General features: G+C 37.7%; 2 protein-coding genes across 3 annotated transcripts in view; both read left to right on the plus strand.

Moving 5' to 3' along the window:
• Window positions 1–17123, plus strand: part of LOC117327218 (protocadherin Fat 4-like) — a 30468-nt gene extending 13345 nt beyond the window's left edge. For both annotated transcript variants that reach the window (XM_033884088.1, XM_033884089.1), the window contains 18 exons: window positions 1253–1500; window positions 2327–2534; window positions 3317–3423; window positions 3943–4159; window positions 5054–5215; window positions 6401–6651; window positions 7111–7321; window positions 7832–7947; window positions 8263–8467; window positions 8890–9036; window positions 9569–9795; window positions 10421–10622; window positions 10961–11076; window positions 11521–11749; window positions 14894–15055; window positions 15434–15716; window positions 16502–16623; window positions 17064–17123. In XM_033884088.1, the coding sequence (XP_033739979.1) occupies window positions 1253–1500; window positions 2327–2534; window positions 3317–3423; window positions 3943–4159; window positions 5054–5215; window positions 6401–6651; window positions 7111–7321; window positions 7832–7947; window positions 8263–8467; window positions 8890–9036; window positions 9569–9795; window positions 10421–10622; window positions 10961–11076; window positions 11521–11749; window positions 14894–15055; window positions 15434–15716; window positions 16502–16574 (3164 nt within the window). In that variant the 3' untranslated portion in view covers window positions 16575–16623; window positions 17064–17123. The remainder of the gene's footprint in view (window positions 1–1252; window positions 1501–2326; window positions 2535–3316; window positions 3424–3942; window positions 4160–5053; window positions 5216–6400; window positions 6652–7110; window positions 7322–7831; window positions 7948–8262; window positions 8468–8889; window positions 9037–9568; window positions 9796–10420; window positions 10623–10960; window positions 11077–11520; window positions 11750–14893; window positions 15056–15433; window positions 15717–16501; window positions 16624–17063) is intronic.
• Window positions 17076–22156, plus strand: part of LOC117328316 — a 34477-nt gene continuing 29396 nt past the window's right edge. The window contains exons 1-8 of the mRNA XM_033885839.1: window positions 17076–17122; window positions 17773–17921; window positions 18268–18522; window positions 19358–19576; window positions 20030–20176; window positions 20345–20443; window positions 20904–20998; window positions 21472–21657. Of these exons, the coding sequence (XP_033741730.1) occupies window positions 17076–17122; window positions 17773–17921; window positions 18268–18522; window positions 19358–19576; window positions 20030–20176; window positions 20345–20443; window positions 20904–20998; window positions 21472–21657 (1197 nt within the window). The remainder of the gene's footprint in view (window positions 17123–17772; window positions 17922–18267; window positions 18523–19357; window positions 19577–20029; window positions 20177–20344; window positions 20444–20903; window positions 20999–21471; window positions 21658–22156) is intronic.

A 22156-nucleotide genomic window follows, 5' to 3' on the forward strand; every position in this document is an offset into this window, starting at 1 on the left:
ATCGTATTGTACATTTTGTAGTGACGGTCTCAGCAACATTATACTTATATGGTGGAATGATGTACAAGATGGTCAATAATACATGTTATACGAAATATATCGTATTGTACATTTTGTAGTGACGGTCTCAGCAACATTATAGTTATATGGTGGAATGATGTACAAGATGGTCAATAATACATGTTATACGAAATATATCGTATTGTACATTTTGTAGTGACGGTCTCAGCAACATTATAGTTATATGGTGGAATGACATACAAGATGGCCGATAATACATGTTATACGAAATATATCGTATTGTACATTTTGTAGTGACGGTCTCAGCAACATTATAGTTATATGGTGGAATGACATACAAGATGGCCGATAATACATGTTATACGAAATATATCGTATTGTACATTTTGTAGTGACAGTCTCAGCAACATTATAGTTATATGGTGGAATGACATACTAGATGGCGATAATACATGTTATACGAAATATATCGTATTGTACATTTTGTAGTGACGGTCTCAGCAACATTATAGTTATATGGTGGAATGACATACTAGATGGCGATAATACATGTTATACGAAATATATTGTATGCCGATAATGGACAGGTCCATATTATACAGTCACACTGGATCAGATATGCTTACACATCCGTACAGGTGTTTGGACGAGTGCAGACAATGCAGATTCTGGCTATACACAGCCAAGTATCATCTTCAGGATAAGCTGATGCAAACACCTCACTTAGACAAGTCAGTTCATCACCATCGTCAGAGACCCATGGTTGATTGCACTACGCTACGTAGTGGGTCTCCGGCGATGATTCGTCGCATACAATCGCACACACATAAATTAAGCTCAGCTCACATGCATTTGAACATATCGATACATGTATCTAGACTTAAGAGAGATTATTGGAATTGAACATTTAAAAGTTGATTATAAAAGTTGAAGCAGACTTTCCATAGATTTGGTATGATAGAGTTAACTACCTTGTAATGTAATGTCTGGTAGATATATGGCATTTCAACATTTATAGGAATATTTCTGTGCTTTTGGAAAATTGTCATAGATTACAGGTACTTTACATAGATCAGTACATTGATTTTTATAAGTATTTCTGCTGTTATTAAGGTTCAGAAATAGAAAAACAAGATTTTTATTATAATGGTGAATTAAAGTTGTGTAATGTTTTTTTTTTTTTTTTTGTGTGTTCCTTTAATTCACAATAACCAGTAATATACTTTTTCAGGGTATTTCGCCCCCATTTGTCCTCTGGGTTTCGTGGAGACAAAGATTATGGATGACTTTGGTCCATCCCAATGCTTCAGTGTAAACACTGGCTGTACAGACCCACTGTCTGGGAATCTGTATTATAACATTATTGGTGGAAGTGGGTCTCAACTCTTCCTTGTCCAGCCTGACCTCTCTGGACTTTCTGTGTCTACTTTGACCCTCTGTCCACAAGCAATGCTGACCAACCAGCTCGGGTCCTGGCAGGTAGAGTGAATACATTGTGATGTCCTTATAAAATCTTAATTTCTGTGATTTACTCTAAACATATTGATCTTAGCAGTAAACTTATTTTAGTAGTCAATTTATTTTAGTGGTGATCTTATTTCAGCAGTAATCTTAATTTAGTGGTAATTTAAATTTAGCAGTAAATTATTTCCGTGGTAAACTTAGAGTGATAATCTTATTTTAGTAGTAGAATTATTTTAGTGGTAATATTAATTTAGTGGTAATCTTATTTTAGTAGTAGAATTATTTTAGTGGTAAAATTATTTTAGTGGTAATATTGATTTAGTGGTAATCTTATTTTAGCAGTAAACTTATTTTGATAGTTATCTTATTTTAGTGGTAATCTTACTTAAGTAGTAATTTTATTGTATTGCTTATAATTTATACTGCTAAATTATGATTGCGCTATAGCAGTTCCTTATATATAGTTATTTACAGAGCATTGTAGGTTTGTCGATTCATTACTCTATTTATCTGTTTTAATTCTGTTATATGCTAAAGTTTGAGAACGCTAAAATAAGCTCACAGTATGTTTAAGTTCTGAAATATAAAACATTCATGTGACACTAGTGCAGTTGACATGTACTTCTTGATAGTCATAAAGTTTAAAAACAAGAATTGAACCTTTCATACTACTGAACAGCCAACAGCCTAGATTATGGACAGAAACTTTTGGAAGGAGAGAGAATATATATATATATATGTCATATGTAGATGTATTTGCCGAATTTGAACTTAATACAAGTACAGTATGAAGTACCATGATGTGAATTGACTATACACTGTTGTATTCCTCCTCCACCAGGTCAATGTTGAGGTGAGAAATCAGTTCAACCAAACATCAGTGCTGGTTAATGTGATCGTGGAAGAGAAGAATGATCGACCTGTCTTTGCTGGTCCAGTATATGTTGCCGCTATCTCAGAGAAAATTCCTGTTGGCCACATCTTCTTGCAGACCACAGCACAGGATGCGGACATCTTAGCTATCAACAACGAGCTCACCTTCTCTTTAGGTCAGTCTTGTGCCAACATTTGGCTACTGAGGCAACACATATTTATATATTGTGTATAGCTAGCCATACTAATAAACATGAATGATTGCTATCAATCCACAACCAGCAAGAAGGGGACTAAAGGATTGTGTTGTGTTAATCCATCCTTCTGTCAATTTTAACTTGTCTGAGCTCTATCTGGTAAAATATCTGTCATTGGGACTTCATACTTTGGCATTTCACCTGGCGTTGTTGTGTACCAAAATTAGGACACTCTGACCTATATTTTGACCTTTGACCTACATCAAAGCAAAAATTTGACCAGGCTGTACACTATTTAGCTGTAACTTCATATTTGTGACATTAGTTCACCAACAATGCCACGTGTCATGTACCAAAGTAGGTTCCTCTGACTTATATTTTGATGTTCAACCTACATCATAGCTTGTCTGCATGGGCTCTGTCACCTGCGATGCTCATCTTGATCACTTCATAATTGGGAAATACCTAATCGTACCAGGGTGAGGTGGTTGTATTATGTCATGTATCAATAGAAGGTCACTCTGATCTACATTTTGATCATTGAACTACATTTAGTGGGGAACTGATATTAGCAGAATTGTCTTGTTTTAAGATTTTTTTTTTTTTTATTTTTTACAGTTTTAACCTGATGCAAACTTTAATATTTTCCTAAGACAAAGACTGAACAATTTATGTTTTTACTTGTGCGTGCATGTTACCCAATTTTCATGTTTACTTATACAGTAATATTGACTGTTTGTCATTGTTTGTTTTGTGTACAGACCTTGGTGATGTTAATGGGTTCGCTATCACCAGTGACACAGGAATGATCAGTACTACCAGGACATTCAACGCCTCCATACAGACTACATACCAGTTCTCTGCAAAGGTAGGTAACTCTAAATTATTAATGCCATCGGGAACAAGCTAGTGAAATAGATTATAATTCAACACATTTGTGGTCAAATTAAAGGCAGGACAGGTCTAATTAAAGTGCATGTGGCATAGTTGCTCGACCTCTTGCCGGCTGTGCTGTAATATCTTTTGAGGTGTAGAGTAAAAAGTAAAAAATCCCAATAAAATTAAAAAGTGTTAAAGGAATTGGTCAGTGTGGCTTGTACATAGCATTGGTTATATGTAAATGATCTCTCTCTCTCTCTCTCTCAGCCAGTGGAGCATACTGCTTTGGTTCAGTTGGTTGAATCAGGGATTATCATGACAGAGACACAAATTCGACAGTAATGTGTTTTTCTCTGTTCCTTCACAGTACCAGTGTACTAGCATTTTTATTCTTACGGGTATTTAGATGGTTAATAGATTGCACTTAAAGTTGAATAACCAGTCATTATGAAATTAATAGTTTCCTAGATTTGAAATATTCATAAAATATTTGCTTTTTTTTTACGAGGTGGAGGACCCACAAGGTCTTAGTGATGAGAGGACAGTGGTGGTGGACATACTGGACGAGAATGATCCTCCACAGTGTGAGAATTTGGTGGTCAATGTGGCGGCCAGTCTTATTACATCTCCAGGCACCATCATCGGAGCGGTCAACTGTTGGGACAGCGACATACAACCTGATAACAAAAAGCTGGTTTATATACTTAGTGGACCCCTAGAATCTTGTGAGTCACTAAGTCATTATTTCCACATGATAGTTAGGAAGAGTTAACTCCTTGGTTAATAAACTTTTTTTCTTGGGTAGATAAAACCATGTATTGACCTCCACAGAAGTTTATAACTGTTCATTGCAGCATTTTGCTGCTCTTGGCTTCCTTTTGAAGGTGAATCATGATGACTCATGTTATACAATGCTATTTATGAATAGTTAGTGTTAATGCCATCATGGGTTTCCATTGATTATGTGATGAATCCAGATATTGAGGATAGACAGACATTGGATTCAGTGATGAAGGATAAATAATTCTCAAGTTGAAAAATTACTAGTATACTGGAAGTAGATTCTGTTCTACAAAATTTACCTTCTATATGACATTGTATCCATTGACATTTATATACTTATAGTCTAAAGTTCACACTTGTAATCAGATGATGATATATAATATATATACTGTTGTACCTATTAATATTATTGAATTGAAAAAGTAAACCAGCAACTACGTATACTGCAGTTAACTATAAAGCAACTTATTTCCAGTGCGATTAATTTTCGCATATTTTGCGGGTGATTAAAATCCGTGAAAATTAATCGCAGTGAAACGTTTCAGTCTACACAGGATATTAGGCCTTTTATGACTATAAATTGCGAAGTTAAGTCACTGCAAAAAAGGTCATTAGGCATGAAAACACAGATTTAAGTTGCTGTGAAAATAAGTTGGTCTACAATACGTTTAATTACGTTAGTCTTGATCTATTGTGTTAGTTCTTTTATATGGTAATGCACGTTCATATTAATAGTAAATAAAAAACAATGCAAGGCAAATTATTTCATTTTGTAAAATTGATGCGTACTAACAAAGAATAATATATGAATACAGTTAACTCTTGATTGCCTGCAGATTTGGTTGTCCGTGACAATGGATCAATTGAACTGAGTCAAAGTTTGCCCCGAAGTTCAACCACGACATACTCTATGACCCTGAAAGTTTATGACCAGTTTATGATCAACAACAACACCCAGGCTGGACATCTGACCATTGCCCTTGCTGTTTTGGTTGACAGTAAGTGTTACCTGTCTATGGCAACCACTGTTGACATTATTTGTAGACTGTCACAGCTTCTTGAATAAAGAATGTTACAGCTTCCTAAGTAAAAAGACCATATCAATTTAAATATACAATTTAAAAATCCTCTTCCTGAAAATTGTCTATTCTGTTATCTTGCAAGCACCCCAACATTACATCTCGAATCCAGGTTTCGAGCATGATTTAATTGTTGGCTGAAGCTGCCTTGTATGTACCTGTACTAGCTGAGCCAATGAAGCATACTTCATCAGCAGATTGACAGAGACAGTATTTAACACTATATGAAAAAACCACACTTACCCATTCGTTTGAGAGTACAGGGAAAAACAGTTTTCAGCAAAAAGCTACACCGGCCACCCCATTCTTTCTAAACTACTTTCCCTGTTTTTTTCTTGAGATTACCAAATCTCTGCTTGAAACTCTGAAATCATCACCATGATGTTTAGTTGGGTCTTAACATTAAAGAATAAGGGAAAGGCATTTATTACATTTTTACCAGTGAAATATCAAAAATTATTCATTCTATAAATATCATATTTTTCACTAGTGAAAAATATCACTTTTGCTGATTTGACCAATCAAATTAATGATTAGAAAATACCAAAATAATTGACCAATCAGAAAGCCCGACATATATGTCAGCACCTGGACAGGGGGAACAACTTTTTTTGTATGCAAACTTTCGCTGTAGGCCTTGTTAGCATACGGGGTAGGTTTTTCGTTGATAAAAAATGTAATAAACAGAATATCTAACAGTGTCTTCAGTAATACCAAATATATTTCACTCGTGTGGCTAATATTTTGATATATTTTTCACTCGTGCTGCGCACTTGTGAAAAATATCAAAATATTAGCCCCACTCATGAAATATATTTGTTATTACTGAAGACACTGTTAGATATCCTCTATTCCTGCCAATTGTTAGGACAGGAATCTAACCTGTGTCTCCGGTAGGATAGTTCTGGACTCTCTTAACAGAGCCAAAGAGGCTTATGTGTATCCTGTCAGTAAGTGAGAGAGATTGCATTCAACACCATGTAAAAGCCAGACTGACCTATTGTTTTCACACTTGTAATTAAGGAAGTGAAAATATATTTTGTAATTAATGAACATATCCACTATGGCATCAGAGCTATATGACATCTCCTTGCTTGTCTCCAGCCAGCATCCCTCCTGTCTGTGATCGCATCATCACCACGGCGACCTTACAGGAGACGGATCCCCAGGGCACATGTGTTGGCCAGGAAGTGATCTGTGAAGACCCAACAGGGGGTAGTGTCACCATTCTTTCCTCCCAGGGGACGGGGCTGGATGTGGCGGAGATAAAGAGCAGAGCCAGCAGCAGCAACAGCATACTTCCACTAAATGTCTGCACTTCATCCAGCATCAAAAACCGAATTCAGGATTTCAGGGTAAATTTGTATCTATACTACCATAGTTTACTATGTACGGATTTCAGGGCAAGATTATGTCTATATTTAGTGCGCAAATTCTATGTTCCTATAAGTTGAAGTTCATGTTCTTAATTACCTTGAGTCATACAACTCTTCGGTTTAAAACAATTTATGCATACCTGTACATAACATATAAGAAAATAATAAATTTAAATGCATCGGACAATCATCAAAATGTTTCACTGAAGTCTATATGTGTAGTTATGTTGTCTACAAATATTGTTTCTATAATCTAAGCATATAAATCATTTAATACTCTGTATCACTTTAATTTTTAAAAACATGGAAGCAAAATCCAAATTATTAGGAAAAAAAAAATTTACCTGTGAGAGACACTTCATATAAGATTGATATGTAATTGTAACACAGTTATCGTATATATGTTAATGTGTTGAGTGTCAATAACATAATCTGCAGGTATCTGTAGTAGTCAGTAATGGCTTTGGAACCCAGACTGTTACATGGACATTCGACGTTGAAGATATAAACGAACCACCATTTTTTCTCAACTCCGTGTTCAACATGACCATATCGGAGAGTTCCATTGTTGGTACAACTGTGTTAATTCTTGAGACCGGAGACTCTGATGTTGATGCAGTGTTCAAAGATGTCACCGTCTCTTATGATGGTAAGTCCAGTAAATTCGGTATTTATCGTGACAGACCCAGACAGCCAGTGCTTAAACTTTGACTCAAAGCTGGATGTTTTACAGTGTGTTCAAGTGATATACTTTAGATTATATTTTTAATTTTAGATGAAAATCAATAAAACAGTAAATATATGTAACACTTTGTAATACTGTAAATGTTGAAATTTACGTGAGGGGGAAATTTATGCTAATTACGGCGACTCCCTTTGTTCGCGAAAATTTTCCCCACGCGTAATATTTTGATGTCAATTTGGGTAATCTTGAACTACAAGCGAATGTTGATCGATCATGAAAATTAACCCTATGCGTTTAGTTTACATATTGAAATCACAAAATTAACCCCCTGCGAAAATAATCACGTTTACAGTATGCACTCTGCCATTAAGATGTTCAATATATTGACGTTTATAGATGGAAGACATTTAAATATATTTTTGTTTCAACTGTCAGTAAGTTTTAAATTTCTTAACATGAGACTTGTGGTTTCAGTGATCAATGTCCCAGACAATGTAGCTGTACCAATCAGCTTCCTGCTTGACTGTTGTTTCCTGGTTACGGGTAAACTAAATGCTTCGGAACAAGACCTGTACCTATTTAATGTCACAGTAAGTAAACTGAAATATCATAAACTATGTTGTATTGTCAATAAAGATTTCTCAACCCAGACCCTCTCCTTGTAAACTTTATTTGTTTTACAACAATTGTGAAACAGGTTATACCAACGTATGTTAATTACTCGTGTTGAAATGAGTCGCTATAATTTAATTCTGATTAATGACATAGAATTGTAATTATCATAAAATGATAACAGTACAAAGTATATAATTCAGTTATATTTACATTCTCACAAAGATCAGTTTCAGTTCCTGAAAGAGTACAAAAACAAAATAACAGGAGCTATATCTCCCTTCTCTGTTTAGCTCACAGACGGGGGTGGGCTATCCCAAGCCAGAATTGTGTCTGTTTGGATCGCTGACACAAACGAAGCTCCTGTGTGCTCCCCCGCAACTCTGACAAGATCAATTTCACTCCTGGCCCAGGTCAACGATGTCATAGGCCAACTTAGTTGTTACGACTATGACAAAGATCTTAATTACAAGGAGTTAGTTTATCAGTCTAATGTAGGTAAGTGATTCAGATAATGGTGCTTCAGAGTTTCTTATTCCTTAATTACATGTAATGAAAACATATCTTTGTTTAGGATTTCATTTTTCAAAATTTGTCAGTAAATTTTAGATGTTTTAGCAATTGGTATTGATGGCAGCATTTACTTCTTTTCTTTATTATAGTTGACAGGATTTTATTATCATTTCCAATAATTTTAATTATAATTAATTACTTAATAGTATAATGATATCAAAGTCTACACTTGTTTAGATTTTTGGACGACTGGTCATCAATCATGGTCAAACGTTCACCCGTCATTGTCAACTGTTCGTCAGTCAGTGTTAAAGTGTTACATTTGACCAGTTGGGTTAAGTAGAAGGATACGAGTCCTCAATCACCTAACTTGAGATTTACAATGCCTTCTATTTGTTTGCTTGTAGATTATTTCAATGTGTCTGACCAGGGTGAGTTGACCATCAGTAGGTCACTGGACAGGTTTGATCCAAGTTACACAGTACTGGTCAGTGTCCGTGATGGAGGTACACCACCACTGTCCACCTCAGTGACCATCACAGTTAATGTTGATAGTAAGTACACACATCACATATATCTCCTGGCATCAAACTCAATCTCACATATATTCTAATTGGATGTATCTGATGCAAAACCTCGTTTAGTATATTTAACAGTACCTTCTATCCAAAATTGTTTAATTGTATGACCATTTTAATAAGTCACTATGTGTAAATGGTTTTGAAGTTACCATTGATTTATTGAATGCAGAATTTGCTTTGGTTTTCAGTTTTGAAAAGTATGAAATAGATATTTTATTGTTGTCGATATTTCATTGCCAGAAGTATAATGATTAGGTGGCATATTCCACTGAACGAAGATATTTTCTCATCATTACTAGTAAGCCTTTCCGTTATCTTCATCCAAACTTTATTAATTACATTTCAAAGTCCAAGAAATAAAGAAATTGATCAATGACAAATTTTTTAGCCAAAAATATTTTGATGAAATCAATTTCAATTTGAAATTTAAAAGTTTTTCAATTATATATATACAAATCATATATATAGTAAATACTCAGAACAAGTGTTTGTATTTTGATTTTAGTTGCTATTAAAGCTGTTTGCCAGCCTGAGGTGCAGTACCCAAATGTCTGGGTCAAAGATCAATGCCTTACCTTGACGATGAACTGTGTTGACCCGACCTTGCCAGGGCAGACCGCACATCTTAGTTACACAGAGAGCGGGAACTATACTGCTGGCTTCACAAAGGTCCAGTCACCTAAGGGACAGTACCAGCTCTGTTACAACCTTGTCCAGAGTGGCAGCTTTGGGGTAAGTAGTATTTCCTATTGTCCTTACATGTCATATCTAATTAAGAGAAGGAGCCAAGATAAACTTGTAAACCAATAAATCATCAGATCTGAGTTGTGTGTTTAATCCCAACCTGGGGAGTTTAATTTTTCTCAAGGAAAATTAGATCACCAATCTTCATGTGCTGTGTGTGGCTATGTTTGTTTGATGAGGTAGCCACCAGCTACTACAAGGAGATTTTTGCCTCAAAGTGACCCTGGTAGGCAGCAGCTACTACAAGGAGATATTGCCTCAAAGCGACCATGGAAGATGTTCATGGAGCAACAAACAATAAAATCAATTAGTTATTATTATTTCAAAGAAAAGTTTCTCAGGCTATTCTCTGTATTTGGTGCCCTATCAAATATTACCGGTAGCATATATTAAAAAAGCTTATTTTAAAATCTGGGTATGAAATGAGGAAGAAATTGGTATGACGCTAGAAGGAAATCAATTTTGCATTATTTTTCTTTATTTCAAATGATGTGGTTGACATTTGCTTTAGAACTTAAGATACTTATTATATCTATGAGTGAGGGTGTCTATCTTGGTAGATATGTATGAGATAAGTACCTAAAGAATTAATGATACATTTTCCTCTTTACAGATGACAGTGTCAGTGTTTAATGGTTTAGCGTACTACATGTACCACCAGCCTTTAGACGTGAAGTATGACCAATCCAATCCGGTGTTCACCAGAACCACTTACAATATTGGTATCCCAGAAACCCATATAACTGGACAGCTGGTCACCACGGTAACCGCCACCACTGCCTCCACCAGTGGTTCTATAGTGTATTCAATTACAGGTATGGGTCAGCCAATCACACACTGTAAATTCTTAATGTAGTAGTACTTGTATTTTTACCTCATCAGAATTTTCAGTTGCTTTTCTGCAAATACATGGCCTGCAATATACTCAATCACTACATGTTCTTCCATAACAAATCACAACTTTTCAATTTTTGAAAATGTTCAAATCAACGTGTGAATATTTGAGCCCCCTCCCCCCGAAAAAAAAAATCTGAGACCCAGGGGCATGCCCTTCTTTTTATACCTAGTAATACAGCTTTACTCTGTACTTACTTACTTTGTACTTATTACATGTAGTATTGTACTAATCTACATTTAACATGTTTTTAAACAGGTGGGACCTGGTCTAACGTCACCAATATCTTTCGTCTTGATGCTTCAACTGGTGCCATCACTACCCGAGTATCGATGCGGGGTTATGCAGCACAGACGATCATTTTAGACATTCAGGTCTGTCTCCTGCTCAGAGAGAAACCAATCTAAACCTCAGTCCAATGATTTAAGAAAAACGAAGTTAAACTGTAATTTATAAAAAAGTCCATTTAATAATTAGATTTTTGATCCTCAGATTTATTTGATAAACGATTAATCAAGACATATGAAGAGATACATGTAATGTTTACAATTTGAAGTGAACTCTGGAATAAAATTCAGATAATCGGGCTGTAAAATACATTTATTTAGCAGAGTATATGTTTACTTTCTATGTGAGTAGCAGAATATGTATCTTCCAATGTGGGGAAACTCTGGATGTGTTATCTAATCTTCTGACTAGTAGATTGGTAATTTTGAGGAAACTGATTATACCATCTTAGTCTTTTATTTTTGTGGAACAAAATTTAGTAGTGTAAATATTTCGCTGAATACACCAGGTGAAGTTTTTTTCCTCTGCAGGCATTGAATGACTTCTCCTTGTTGCGGTCTACTGCAAGGGTGGAGGTTTCTGTAACTGACATCAATGAGGTACCGAGTTGTTTTTATCAAGATGAGATAATCGGTAACAGTGTCACAGTAGGTGTAGATGATGCTGTGGGAACACTCCTGTTACATATACAGTGTACAGATTATGATGTCACCCCAGAAAACAAAGAGCTTTCAGCCGTGCTCACCTATACTCCATCAGGTAAGCTCTCAGCCATCCTGACCTATAAGCTCCCAGTCATCCTCACCTATACTCCCTCAGGTAAGCTCCCAGCCATCCTCACCTATACTCCCTCAGGTAAGCTCCCAGCCATCCTCACCTATACTCCCTCAGGTAAGCTCCCAGTCATCCTCACCTATACTCCCTCAGGTAAGCTCCCAGCCATCCTCACCTATACTCCCTCAGGTAAGCTCCCAGCCATCCTCACCTATACTCCTTCAGGTAAGCTCCCAGTCATCCTCACCTATACTCCCTCAGGTAAGCTCCCAGCCATCCTCACCTATACTCCTTCAGGTAAGCTCCCAGTCATCCTCACCTATACTCCCTGAGGTAATCTCCCAGTTATCCTGACCTATACTCCCTCAGGTAAGCTCCCAGCCACCCTCACCTATACTCCCTCATGTAAGCTCACAGCCACCCTAACCTATACTCCCTAGGTAAGCTCCCAGCCATCCTCACCTATATTCCCTCATGTAAGCTCCCAGTTATCCTGACCTATACTCCCTCAGGTAAGCTCCCAGCCATCCTCACCTATACTCCATGAGGTAAGCTCTTAGCCATCCTTACCTATACTCCCTCAGGTAAGCTCTTAGCCATCCTTACCTATACTCCCTCAGGTAAGCTCTCAGCCATCCTGACCTATACTCCCTCAGGTAAGCTCCCAGCCACCCTCACCTATACTCCCTAGGTAAGCTCCCAGCCATCCTCACCTATACTCCCTCAGGTAAGCTCCCAGTTATCCTGACCTATACTCCCTCAGGTAAGCTCCCAGCCATCCTCACCTATACTCCATGAGGTAAGCTCTAAGCCATCCTTACCTATACTCCCTCAGGTAATCTCTTAGCCATCCTTACCTATACTCCCTCAGGTAAGCTCTTAGCCATCCTTACCTATACTCCCTCAGGTAAGCTCCCAGCCATCCTCACCTATACTCCATGAGGTAAGCTCTAAGCCATCCTTACCTATACTCCCTCAGGTAATCTCTTAGCCATCCTTACCTATACTCCCTCAGGTAATCTCTTAGCCATCCTTACCTATACTCCCTCAGGTAAGCTCCCAGCCATCCTCACCTATACTCCCTCAGGTAAGCTCTTAGCCATCCTTACCTATACTCCATGAGGTAAGCTCTTAGCCATCCTTACCTATACTCCCTCAGGTAATCTCTTAGCCATCCTTACCTATACTCCCTCAGGTAATCTCTTAGCCATCCTTACCTATACTCCCTCAGGTAAGCTCCCAGCCATCCTGACCTATACTCCCTAGGTAAGCTCTTAGCCATCCTTACCTATACTCCCTCAGGTAAGCTCTTAGCCATCCTTACCTATACTCCCTCAGGTAAGCTCCCAGCAATCCTATACTCCCTCAGGTTAGCTCACAGCCAGGAGAGGGGCATATTTCTTGTTGTTAGGAATTTTAGTACATGATGTATATGACGTCTATTTCATTTTTCTGGTAAAAAAGACTTAGAAAGCTAAGTTATTGTCTTTTTGTCCATAACACACTTTAATCTCGGATTGATCTAAGAATAACACAGGACTACAATAACTTTGAAAAGTCTAGGAATAAATGATCTGTTATGATACCTGTAAACTACACTATGGTGGTTGGGTGACTCTGTGGTACCACACTTGCCTTTTACCTAGGAAGTTTGTTGGGTTTTATTCCCTGATTTGATGTGAAATAGTTGGGGTCACCTGCCCATCCACATGGGTGTATGGTTTGGGTCACCTGCCCATCCACATGGGTGTACAGTTGGGGTCACCTGCCCATCCACATGGGTGTATGGTTGGGGTCACCTGCCCATCCACATGGGTGTATGGTTGGGGTCACCTGCCCATCCACATGGGTGTACAGTTTGGGTCACCTGCCCATCCACATGGGTGTATGGTTGGGGTCACCTGCCCATCCACATGGGTGTACAGTTGGGGTCACCTGCCCATCCACATGGGTGTACAGTTTGGGTCACCTGCCCATCCACATGGGTGTACGGTTTGGGTCACCTGCCCATCCACATGGGTGTACGGTTTGGGTCACCTGCCCATCCACATGGGTGTACAGTTTGGGTCACCTGCCCATCCACATGGGTGTACAGTTGGGGTCACCTGCCCATCCACATGGGTTTACGGTTTGGGTCACCTGCCCATCCACATGGGTGTACGGTTGGGGTCACCTGCCCATCCACATGGGTGTACAGTTGGGGTCACCTGCCCATCCACATGGGTGTACAGTTTGGGTCACCTGCCCATCCACATGGGTGTACAGTTTAGGTCACCTGCCCATCCACATGGGTGTATGGTTTGGGTCACCTGCCCATCCACATGGGTGTACAGTTTAGGTCACCTGCCCATCCACATGGGTGTACGGTTGGGGTCACCTGCCCATCCACATGGGTGTACAGTTGGGGTCACCTGCCCATCCACATGGGTGTACGGTTTGGGTCACCTGCCCATCCACATGGGTGTACAGTTGGGGTCACCTGCCCATCCACATGGGTGTACAGGTTTAGGTCACCTGCCCATCCACATGGGTGTACAGTTTAGGTCACCTGCCCATCCACATGGGTGTATGGTTGGGGTCACCTGCCCATCCACATGGGTGTACGGTTTGGGTCACCTGCCCAACCACATGGGTGTACGGTTTGGGTCACCTGCCCATCCACATGGGTGTACGGTTTGGGTCACCTGCCCATCCACATGGGTGTACGGTTTGAGTCACCTGCCCATCCACATGGGTGTACGGTTTGAGTCACCTGCCCATCCACATGGGTGTACGGTTTGAGTCACCTGCCCATCCACATGGGTGTATGGTTGGGGTCACCTGCCCAACCACATGGGTGTACGGTTTGGGTCACCTGCCCATCCACATGGGTGTATGGTTGGGGTCACCTGCCCATCCACAGGGGTGTACGGTTGGGGTCACCTGCCCACATGGGTGTATGGTTTGGGTCACCTGCCCACATGGGTGTACGGTTTGGGTCACCTGCCCATCCACATGGGTGTACTCTTTCTTCCCACACTAAGACCCCTTGCACACTTCCGTCCAGCCAAAAATGAATTATACAATTAAGTTGATAGAATTTGTTTTGCCATTATTGTAACATTAATAAAGTTTCCATTTTGATTCCAGTATTGGATGTGTTCATGCTGGAGGAACAAGGTGGAGATTACACCATCAGGACGAAGAACCTTCTGCCTGTCCAGACAGGATCCTATGACCTCACACTGGTCATCTCTGACTCAGCTACACCACCCCTATCTGTACAAATATTACGACGGGTTATAGTCAACTGTAAGTCCTATGATTAGAATGTTGGCATGATCTTCATTTATTAGTTCAATGCATTTCAAGATATGTTTTAATGATATTTCAATATTTCAAGCCATTGTTATTGCAGCTACTAAAACTTGACAATTTTTTATCTTGAAAAGACTGAAATGTAGACACAGTATCTTTACAAGTTCTTTCAAATGGGTTTATCCCATAACTACGATTGTTTTACAACTGATATGGCATGTGATAGAATTTGTAGCAGTGTGTTATTGTTTTTGTTTACACACCGCAGTGTGTAACCACTTTCTAAGCCTCCGATTGGTCATTCTCTGTTTTCAAGTGCTGCGTCCTTGATCCCATCTTTTATGACTAATCTGTTTCTTTTTGTTGTTCCAGTGCTGCCCCCTACCCCTGTGTTTAATGCCTTCCCCATAAACAGTACAGTAGTCCAGGTGGAATGGCTGTATGAACGAGCTGACTATTACGCGGTCACAACAAACTTTGTCCTGGCAGCTGTGTCCAGTTCAGACCGACACTCGTTCATGACCCCGCCTGACCCCAGTGTAACCGGAAGCCTCATCACCAAGCTCATCCCGGAGACAGGAGTACCTTGTAGAGCTTACAGCCATCACAAACTACGGCAATGTTTCCTCTCCCTCCGTTACATTGGTGATGCCAGGTATTTCAGCCTTAAAACCAAGCATTGTGTCCATCCACATCCTTTGTTGTTTTAGTCTTTCATGTTTCTTATATCCCAATGGGTCAAACTTTCAGTGGTTTTGTATCTCTGATATAGATATACCTAAATTAATATAAATTTTATGGAAAATAAATAAGTGCTGGCCACATAATCTCAGATGAAGATCAAAGGTGCGTGGTTTGTTGCTTCCTACCTCTGTCGGTTTGTGTTTCTCAGAAAACTGAGAAAAAGGGCCAGTCTGTGCCATAGTAAGAAGTTGTACTTGGGCAAGACACTTTTACCCTAATTGCTGTGGATGGCATGCAGCAGGTCTTCTGTAGGTTGTTCGTTGATGTAGTCACCAACTACTACATGAAGACCCAACCTCAAAATGACCCTGGTTGTTCACAGGCCAATAAACAAAGCAAACAAAAATAATGCAAATGCTAATTTTGTAAAGATGCAACCAGTGTACTGTTTCATGTTTTCCATGCAATCTGTTCAGGTCATAAATATTGTATATATGACATGTCTGTGAAATATATTGGCTATTTAATATGCTAATCTTCCCAACGAACTAGTGTGTCTACTTGTTTCATCGCCCAGTTATGAGTGATTGTACAAATGTACCCGCTTACTTTAATTTAGATAAATGTACAATTTTTAACAGAAACTACAAATGTCTGTCTTACTGTCACAATAGATTCTCTTTGTTTGTTGATAGACTGAAGATTAATTTAATTGTTATTTATATCTTTTATTATAAATATTATCTTTCTTCCTAGCTGTACCTATCCTGTCCAGTTTTATGATGTCACTGCGGTTGCCAGGACAACAATTCCTTCAAACTTTGCTTGACGATAACTCGTATGATTTCGTAACTTTCAAACGATCAGTGGAGGACAATGTGAGTTTGTCTCTAATCTACATATATTTAATCTCATGTCATTTCACTTTATTACATCTGACCGAGTCCTGTTGGAATATGCCGTTTTAATGATCTGTTCTATTGTTTTTAATGAATTTAAAAACTGCTTTCATAAAAATGTAAAAAGTAAAACGATATTGAGTTGTAATGTGAATAATAATATATCCAATTACATATGTGATGTATAGATGTATGTGATTATGTGGAAAAATATTTGAATTAAAAAAAAATTCTGCTTTCATAAAAATGTAAAAAGTAAAATGATATTACTGAACATATATATAAAAAAATAATTCATAAGGAAGTAAAAACTTCTTTTGAGCCAGTATAATCAAGTAATGCATCTAATTAATTAAAAGGAAATTGTGCATACAACTTTGACATGCATTAAAATAAATATAATTATTAATCATTTTCAGTTGGATGGTATCATGAAGAGAATCGCTGGTTACCTGTCTGTGGGTGTGGTCTCCTTCAGGTGTGGTAACAATTGTTAACTCTACATCAATTTGCATTTTTGGAATAGTTTTCCCTATTATTGTTCATGTTACTTGAACCAGGTGTATTAGTTAACTTTGAAGAATAGAGGGTCTAGTTATATTATGTCCAAAGAGGTTCTTTTTATAAAAATCTTGATAAATGGATTTAACGACCTTCCATTTACATGTAAATAATGAGAGGTATGAATCACAGTTATATTTCAAAATATTTGGATAGTTAGGTCTGTAAGTTAAGTAATTCTGAGCAACTTTGATTTTTTTGTGCCAATGCATAAGATCAAGATAGTTCATCATTAATGTATTGTCCATTTTAATTGATATATCTACAAAGTATATACTGTGTAATGAAAAAACATAAGAAAATTACTTTTACCTCGAATATTACACAAGAAATGCAATGGTTGTATGTTGAATAATTGGGAGGTAATTATTATCAGTATGATAATGATGAGTTCGAAAACAATACATTATTATCTCTTATAATTATGACTGTGACAGTGAAAATAAAACAATGTAAGGTGTTTTTAAAATTCATTTAATATGTATCTTAAGGGTCACTTCCTTGAGACTTGGACAGATATTTTTATGTTTTTTTTCAAGATTATTGATTTTGTTTTTTGTTCTCTAGGGAAGGCAGTGTGATTGTGGATGCATTAGTGACCCTGAACCAGTCTGGTAGCATTGACAGTGTGTCAAATAGCTTCAAGTCACAGATGCAGACTGGCTGGGTCGGCAACATGTCCGTGGACCCTCAGTATTTTGTCGTAAGCTCAGGAGGTAATACATGTATATAAAATATTTAATGACTCTGTTGCTTTTAAAGTAGTCTTAAAGATTTCATTTTAACTTTGTTTCTGTTAAAACATTTTTTGTTCTATTTAGCTGAGTTTACTGATTGAAAATGTTATGAAGAAATTAAATGTTTGAATGCATTGTACAAAGCCTCTAAGATATATAGTTTCACCATCTTGATTTCTTAATTTCATGCCTCTGCTTTATGCTGAGATTTTTATGCGTAAAAATGATAGCAGAATTAAATTGAGAACAAGTTCTTCATTAATTAGCGATATATAAAAAAAATCTGTCTGTCTTATTGTCCCGTTGTCTGTTGCGACTATTACAGACGGTTACATCAGGATTACGGAGATCTCTGTGAACACGACAGACATCTATAACAATATGGACGTGGCCTTCATCTGCACAGCTGACATTATAGGGGCTGTGGGGACTGTCCAAAGTCGCTGGACATTCAACGGATCGGTCATCAGGCCCAATACTTCAACTCGATGGCACATCTCGGAAGAACCGGCTAATCCAAATAGACCGTCACAGAAGTCATACAAAATGGTCATCAGTCCTATTGTAGCACATGACACAGGTATACATTGCTTGACGTGTTAAAATGTTGTTAATGTTACCTTAGTAAAATTAAACATCTTCCTACCGAGTTGGCAGGGGAGAATCCCTCTTCAGTTTAATTAGTGGAGTGATCCATTGTTTCTTGGCCATAATCCCATGCTGTTATTTCTAATTCTCCATCAAAATCCAATGGCCACCAAGGCTGAGACACATTTTGCCTTTATCATAAGGCTCAAATGTCTTCTTCATTGTGCAATACAAATGTTTGTCATATTGTTGATCAAAATGAAATCTGAAACTCAGTCAGCCTTGCCTCAAATGGCGAATTTGGTTTTATTGATAGTTAATTGGTACATTGTTTCTAATCTTATCACTTTTTTTAGTTTGTTGGGTCAATACAGAACCAAGATTTACAACCATAATCTTTATATGATTTCAATTAATTTAACAGAATTATTAGTGATACAGGACTTGTGGACCTCTTGTTTTGTCTTGATAATTTGCGGTTAAAGGGAGATAAATCTAGGTGTTTTTAAGTCTTAGACATTGTAGAAATCTCTTTTTGAAAAAATGACTGAGCTTATAGAATTACGGTGGTGTAGCAACATATGCCTTATACAACTGTTAAGATCATACATGTTTAGCTATTTCAAATGCAGTTTCTATACAAATAAGATTTCTTCTCTATTAGATTGTTGCTGTATCAGTGGTTCACCAATATATGTGTAAGCTTTCCCCAACTTAATTCTGAACTTTACCGTAGGTAAGAGCAAATTATAGGATACATATGGTGTAGAACCCTTTTCTCCTAAATATACTGATATACAACTTTCATCACTTCTTTCCCTTTGTAGGAAAATATGAGTGTCAAGTATACGATGACACTGGACTGTCCAGCCAGCGGTCACAGATGGTAGAGGTCATTCCCCAGCCAGTGCTGACCATCTATCCTCGGACTCAGACAGTGGTCAGTGGTCAGCCTATGAATGTCACCTGTCAGATCCTCACTCCTCACAATTATCATGCTTTCTTCACCTGGTATAAAGATGGATCACGCATCACCAGTTCTCCAGGTACAGTATATTGTGTCACATCTTTAATATGACACATTAAGTTTTTTGGTACAATACAGATAAAACTTATATTTCATTAATATTTTATGCTGAATAAATATTAAACAAATATTCTCAAATGTGCTTTGAAAAGTACGTCGCACAAAATTGTTGTTTTAAGTAATGTTACTGTTTGGCCGATTTATTGGGTTATTTCCCTTTAATCTATCCTGAATGGCTTCAGACTTTTCTAATGTTTTTTCGGACTTAAATCTTTAAGAAACGACCTGCAGGTATTAAAACCAGTCTTGTTTTAATTCAATAACTTCCTAGTCTTTGTCACGGCCCACAAGATACTGTAATAAGATCACTAGCTAGGCCCATCCTCAGGATAAAGGTCTTTATAAAAAACCAACAACTTTGGTCCAACCCATCCAGGCGATTTGAGCTGTGTTAAGTATTGGTTCGTTACAGGTGTCCAGTTCCTGCTCCTATCATCCTACACGGAAATGTTGGTGGTCAGGGAGGTCACAGCAGATACCCAGTACTCGTGTGAGGCTACCAATGTGGCTGGAACTGGACACAGGCTCTCCATGAAGCTGACCATCAGGCAACCTGGTGGTATGTATCAATGACTGCTGATTGTGTTTTCAAAATATGATTATCATTAGTTACTAAGATAAATTGATGTATTTAGCTATATTTTGTGCATTTACGACATCAAAATTAATTATGTGATTAATTATTGATTTGATATTCTACTTAACAAATGATTGTGTTGTTGGATAGCTATTGTTTGTCCCCCGGAGATGGACCCCCAAGGAACGATGTGGACAGAGACGATTGCCGGAGGACAAGAAATACAAGAATGCCCAGCTGAACTGGATGGTAAGTAGGATTGATATAATTTTTACTTTATATTTTATTTACTCTGTTAGAAAGTAACTCATTAAATTAACTATATCCCTGAATTCATGTTGACTCCACTTTACAGGGTTTTAGTTCTTTCTCAATCATATGTTAGTCTGAAAATTTAACTCTATTGGGTGTTTTTGTAACTTCCTTGCAGTTATTGGCAGAATTAATCTCTCCCTTTGCAATTGTTGTCATTCATATGCACGAGATAAAATCACAGATGATGGTGAAAGTGAGAATATATTTTTTTTTAGTATCGGTGAGACCTTATAAGGCCTGATTCACAACCTTTATGTATGTTGTACCATGTTCATACACAAATTGAGGAATGAATTTGGTTCCTGATTATATATAATTCTAGAGTTAGAGATAGATAATGATCAGGCCAGTATCTGGACGAAATGTTGTTAACCTCATTTTTACCTTTTTACAGGTACAGTGGAACGTGACTGCTCATCCATAGGTGTGTGGGGGCCGCCCGACTACAGTGGGTGTGTCAGAGTGGATCTCTCAGAACTGGAGGTTCAGGTACATGTAGTTAAACAGGCAAACATTTAACATGATGTTGTTAAAGTATGTGAGCAATTTGATGGAAAATGTTGATCTTATAAGAGGCATGCAAATTTTCAGCTTGAATACTTATTTTAGACTTTTTCAGCTCAAGTATGTTAACTTCTCAACAGGAACCATACTTAAAGTGAAAATTCAGACATTTCTTTTACTATGAGCTGATCATCTGGCACCAGAATTTAAAAGTCTTAAAATAATCTATATATTGATTAACTGTAAGCATTAATTTTTGTATGTTTAAGACCCTGCTACTTATATTCATACTTTTTTGTTTCTTTAGAAGATCTTGATATGTTATAAAGGATATTTATACAAAAGTAATGGACGTATTTTAGGATCCTTGGTCTTTATACACTCTGATTACTCATGATGTGTACATGAAGCTGATACATTTTTAGATAGCAATCACTTATAATGCATTTCTTTTCTAGACTGTCAAGATGAAGGAGGGAGTGGAGGTTACCTCCCCTGAGAACTCTCTAGTGTTGCTCTCTGACATCACAGGTCAAGGCCATTCACTCAACAGTGGTGACATGGATGCTTGTGTAAACATCCTGAGCAACGTCATCACTGTTAGTGACCGTGATAACAATTTTGTCACTGTCAACGCTATAGAGGTAAACATCCAATATTCCTATTTTATGGGCGGGGACAGGGGATAAAAGCATATATTCTCCCACATTTCACAGATTTTCCTCCAGTTTTAAACATGAGAGATCTGAGCTGGAAGTACTTCTGGAACTACTTTCACTATAGTTCCCGCGTTGTTATTTAATGTTAGATATGCATAAGAAACACAGTTTATGAAATGACAAGCTGTACTGTTTTTAAAATCAGAAAAGTTTCACTGATACCGTGTTTTAGTGATATTGTGAGATATTTTTAGACCTATTTTTCTTGTGTAATGACATTGCCAGGCTTGCATTTTTTGGGAGCTGTGATGGGTACTTCTTCAAATGACAATATCTACAGACAGACCTTGATCACCGATGGGATATGCATTTATTAAAAATTCATGAATGTCCAAGCCTCGGGTAGGACATTCATGAATTTCCCACTCGGGTTGAGATTTCTTTGTCACACCCCAAAGGTAGGGAAAGATTCTGTTCGACCAAT

Source organism: Pecten maximus, chromosome 5 (genome assembly GCF_902652985.1).
Source record: "Pecten maximus chromosome 5, xPecMax1.1, whole genome shotgun sequence".
In the NCBI taxonomy this organism is placed as follows: Eukaryota; Metazoa; Mollusca; class Bivalvia; order Pectinida; family Pectinidae; genus Pecten; species Pecten maximus.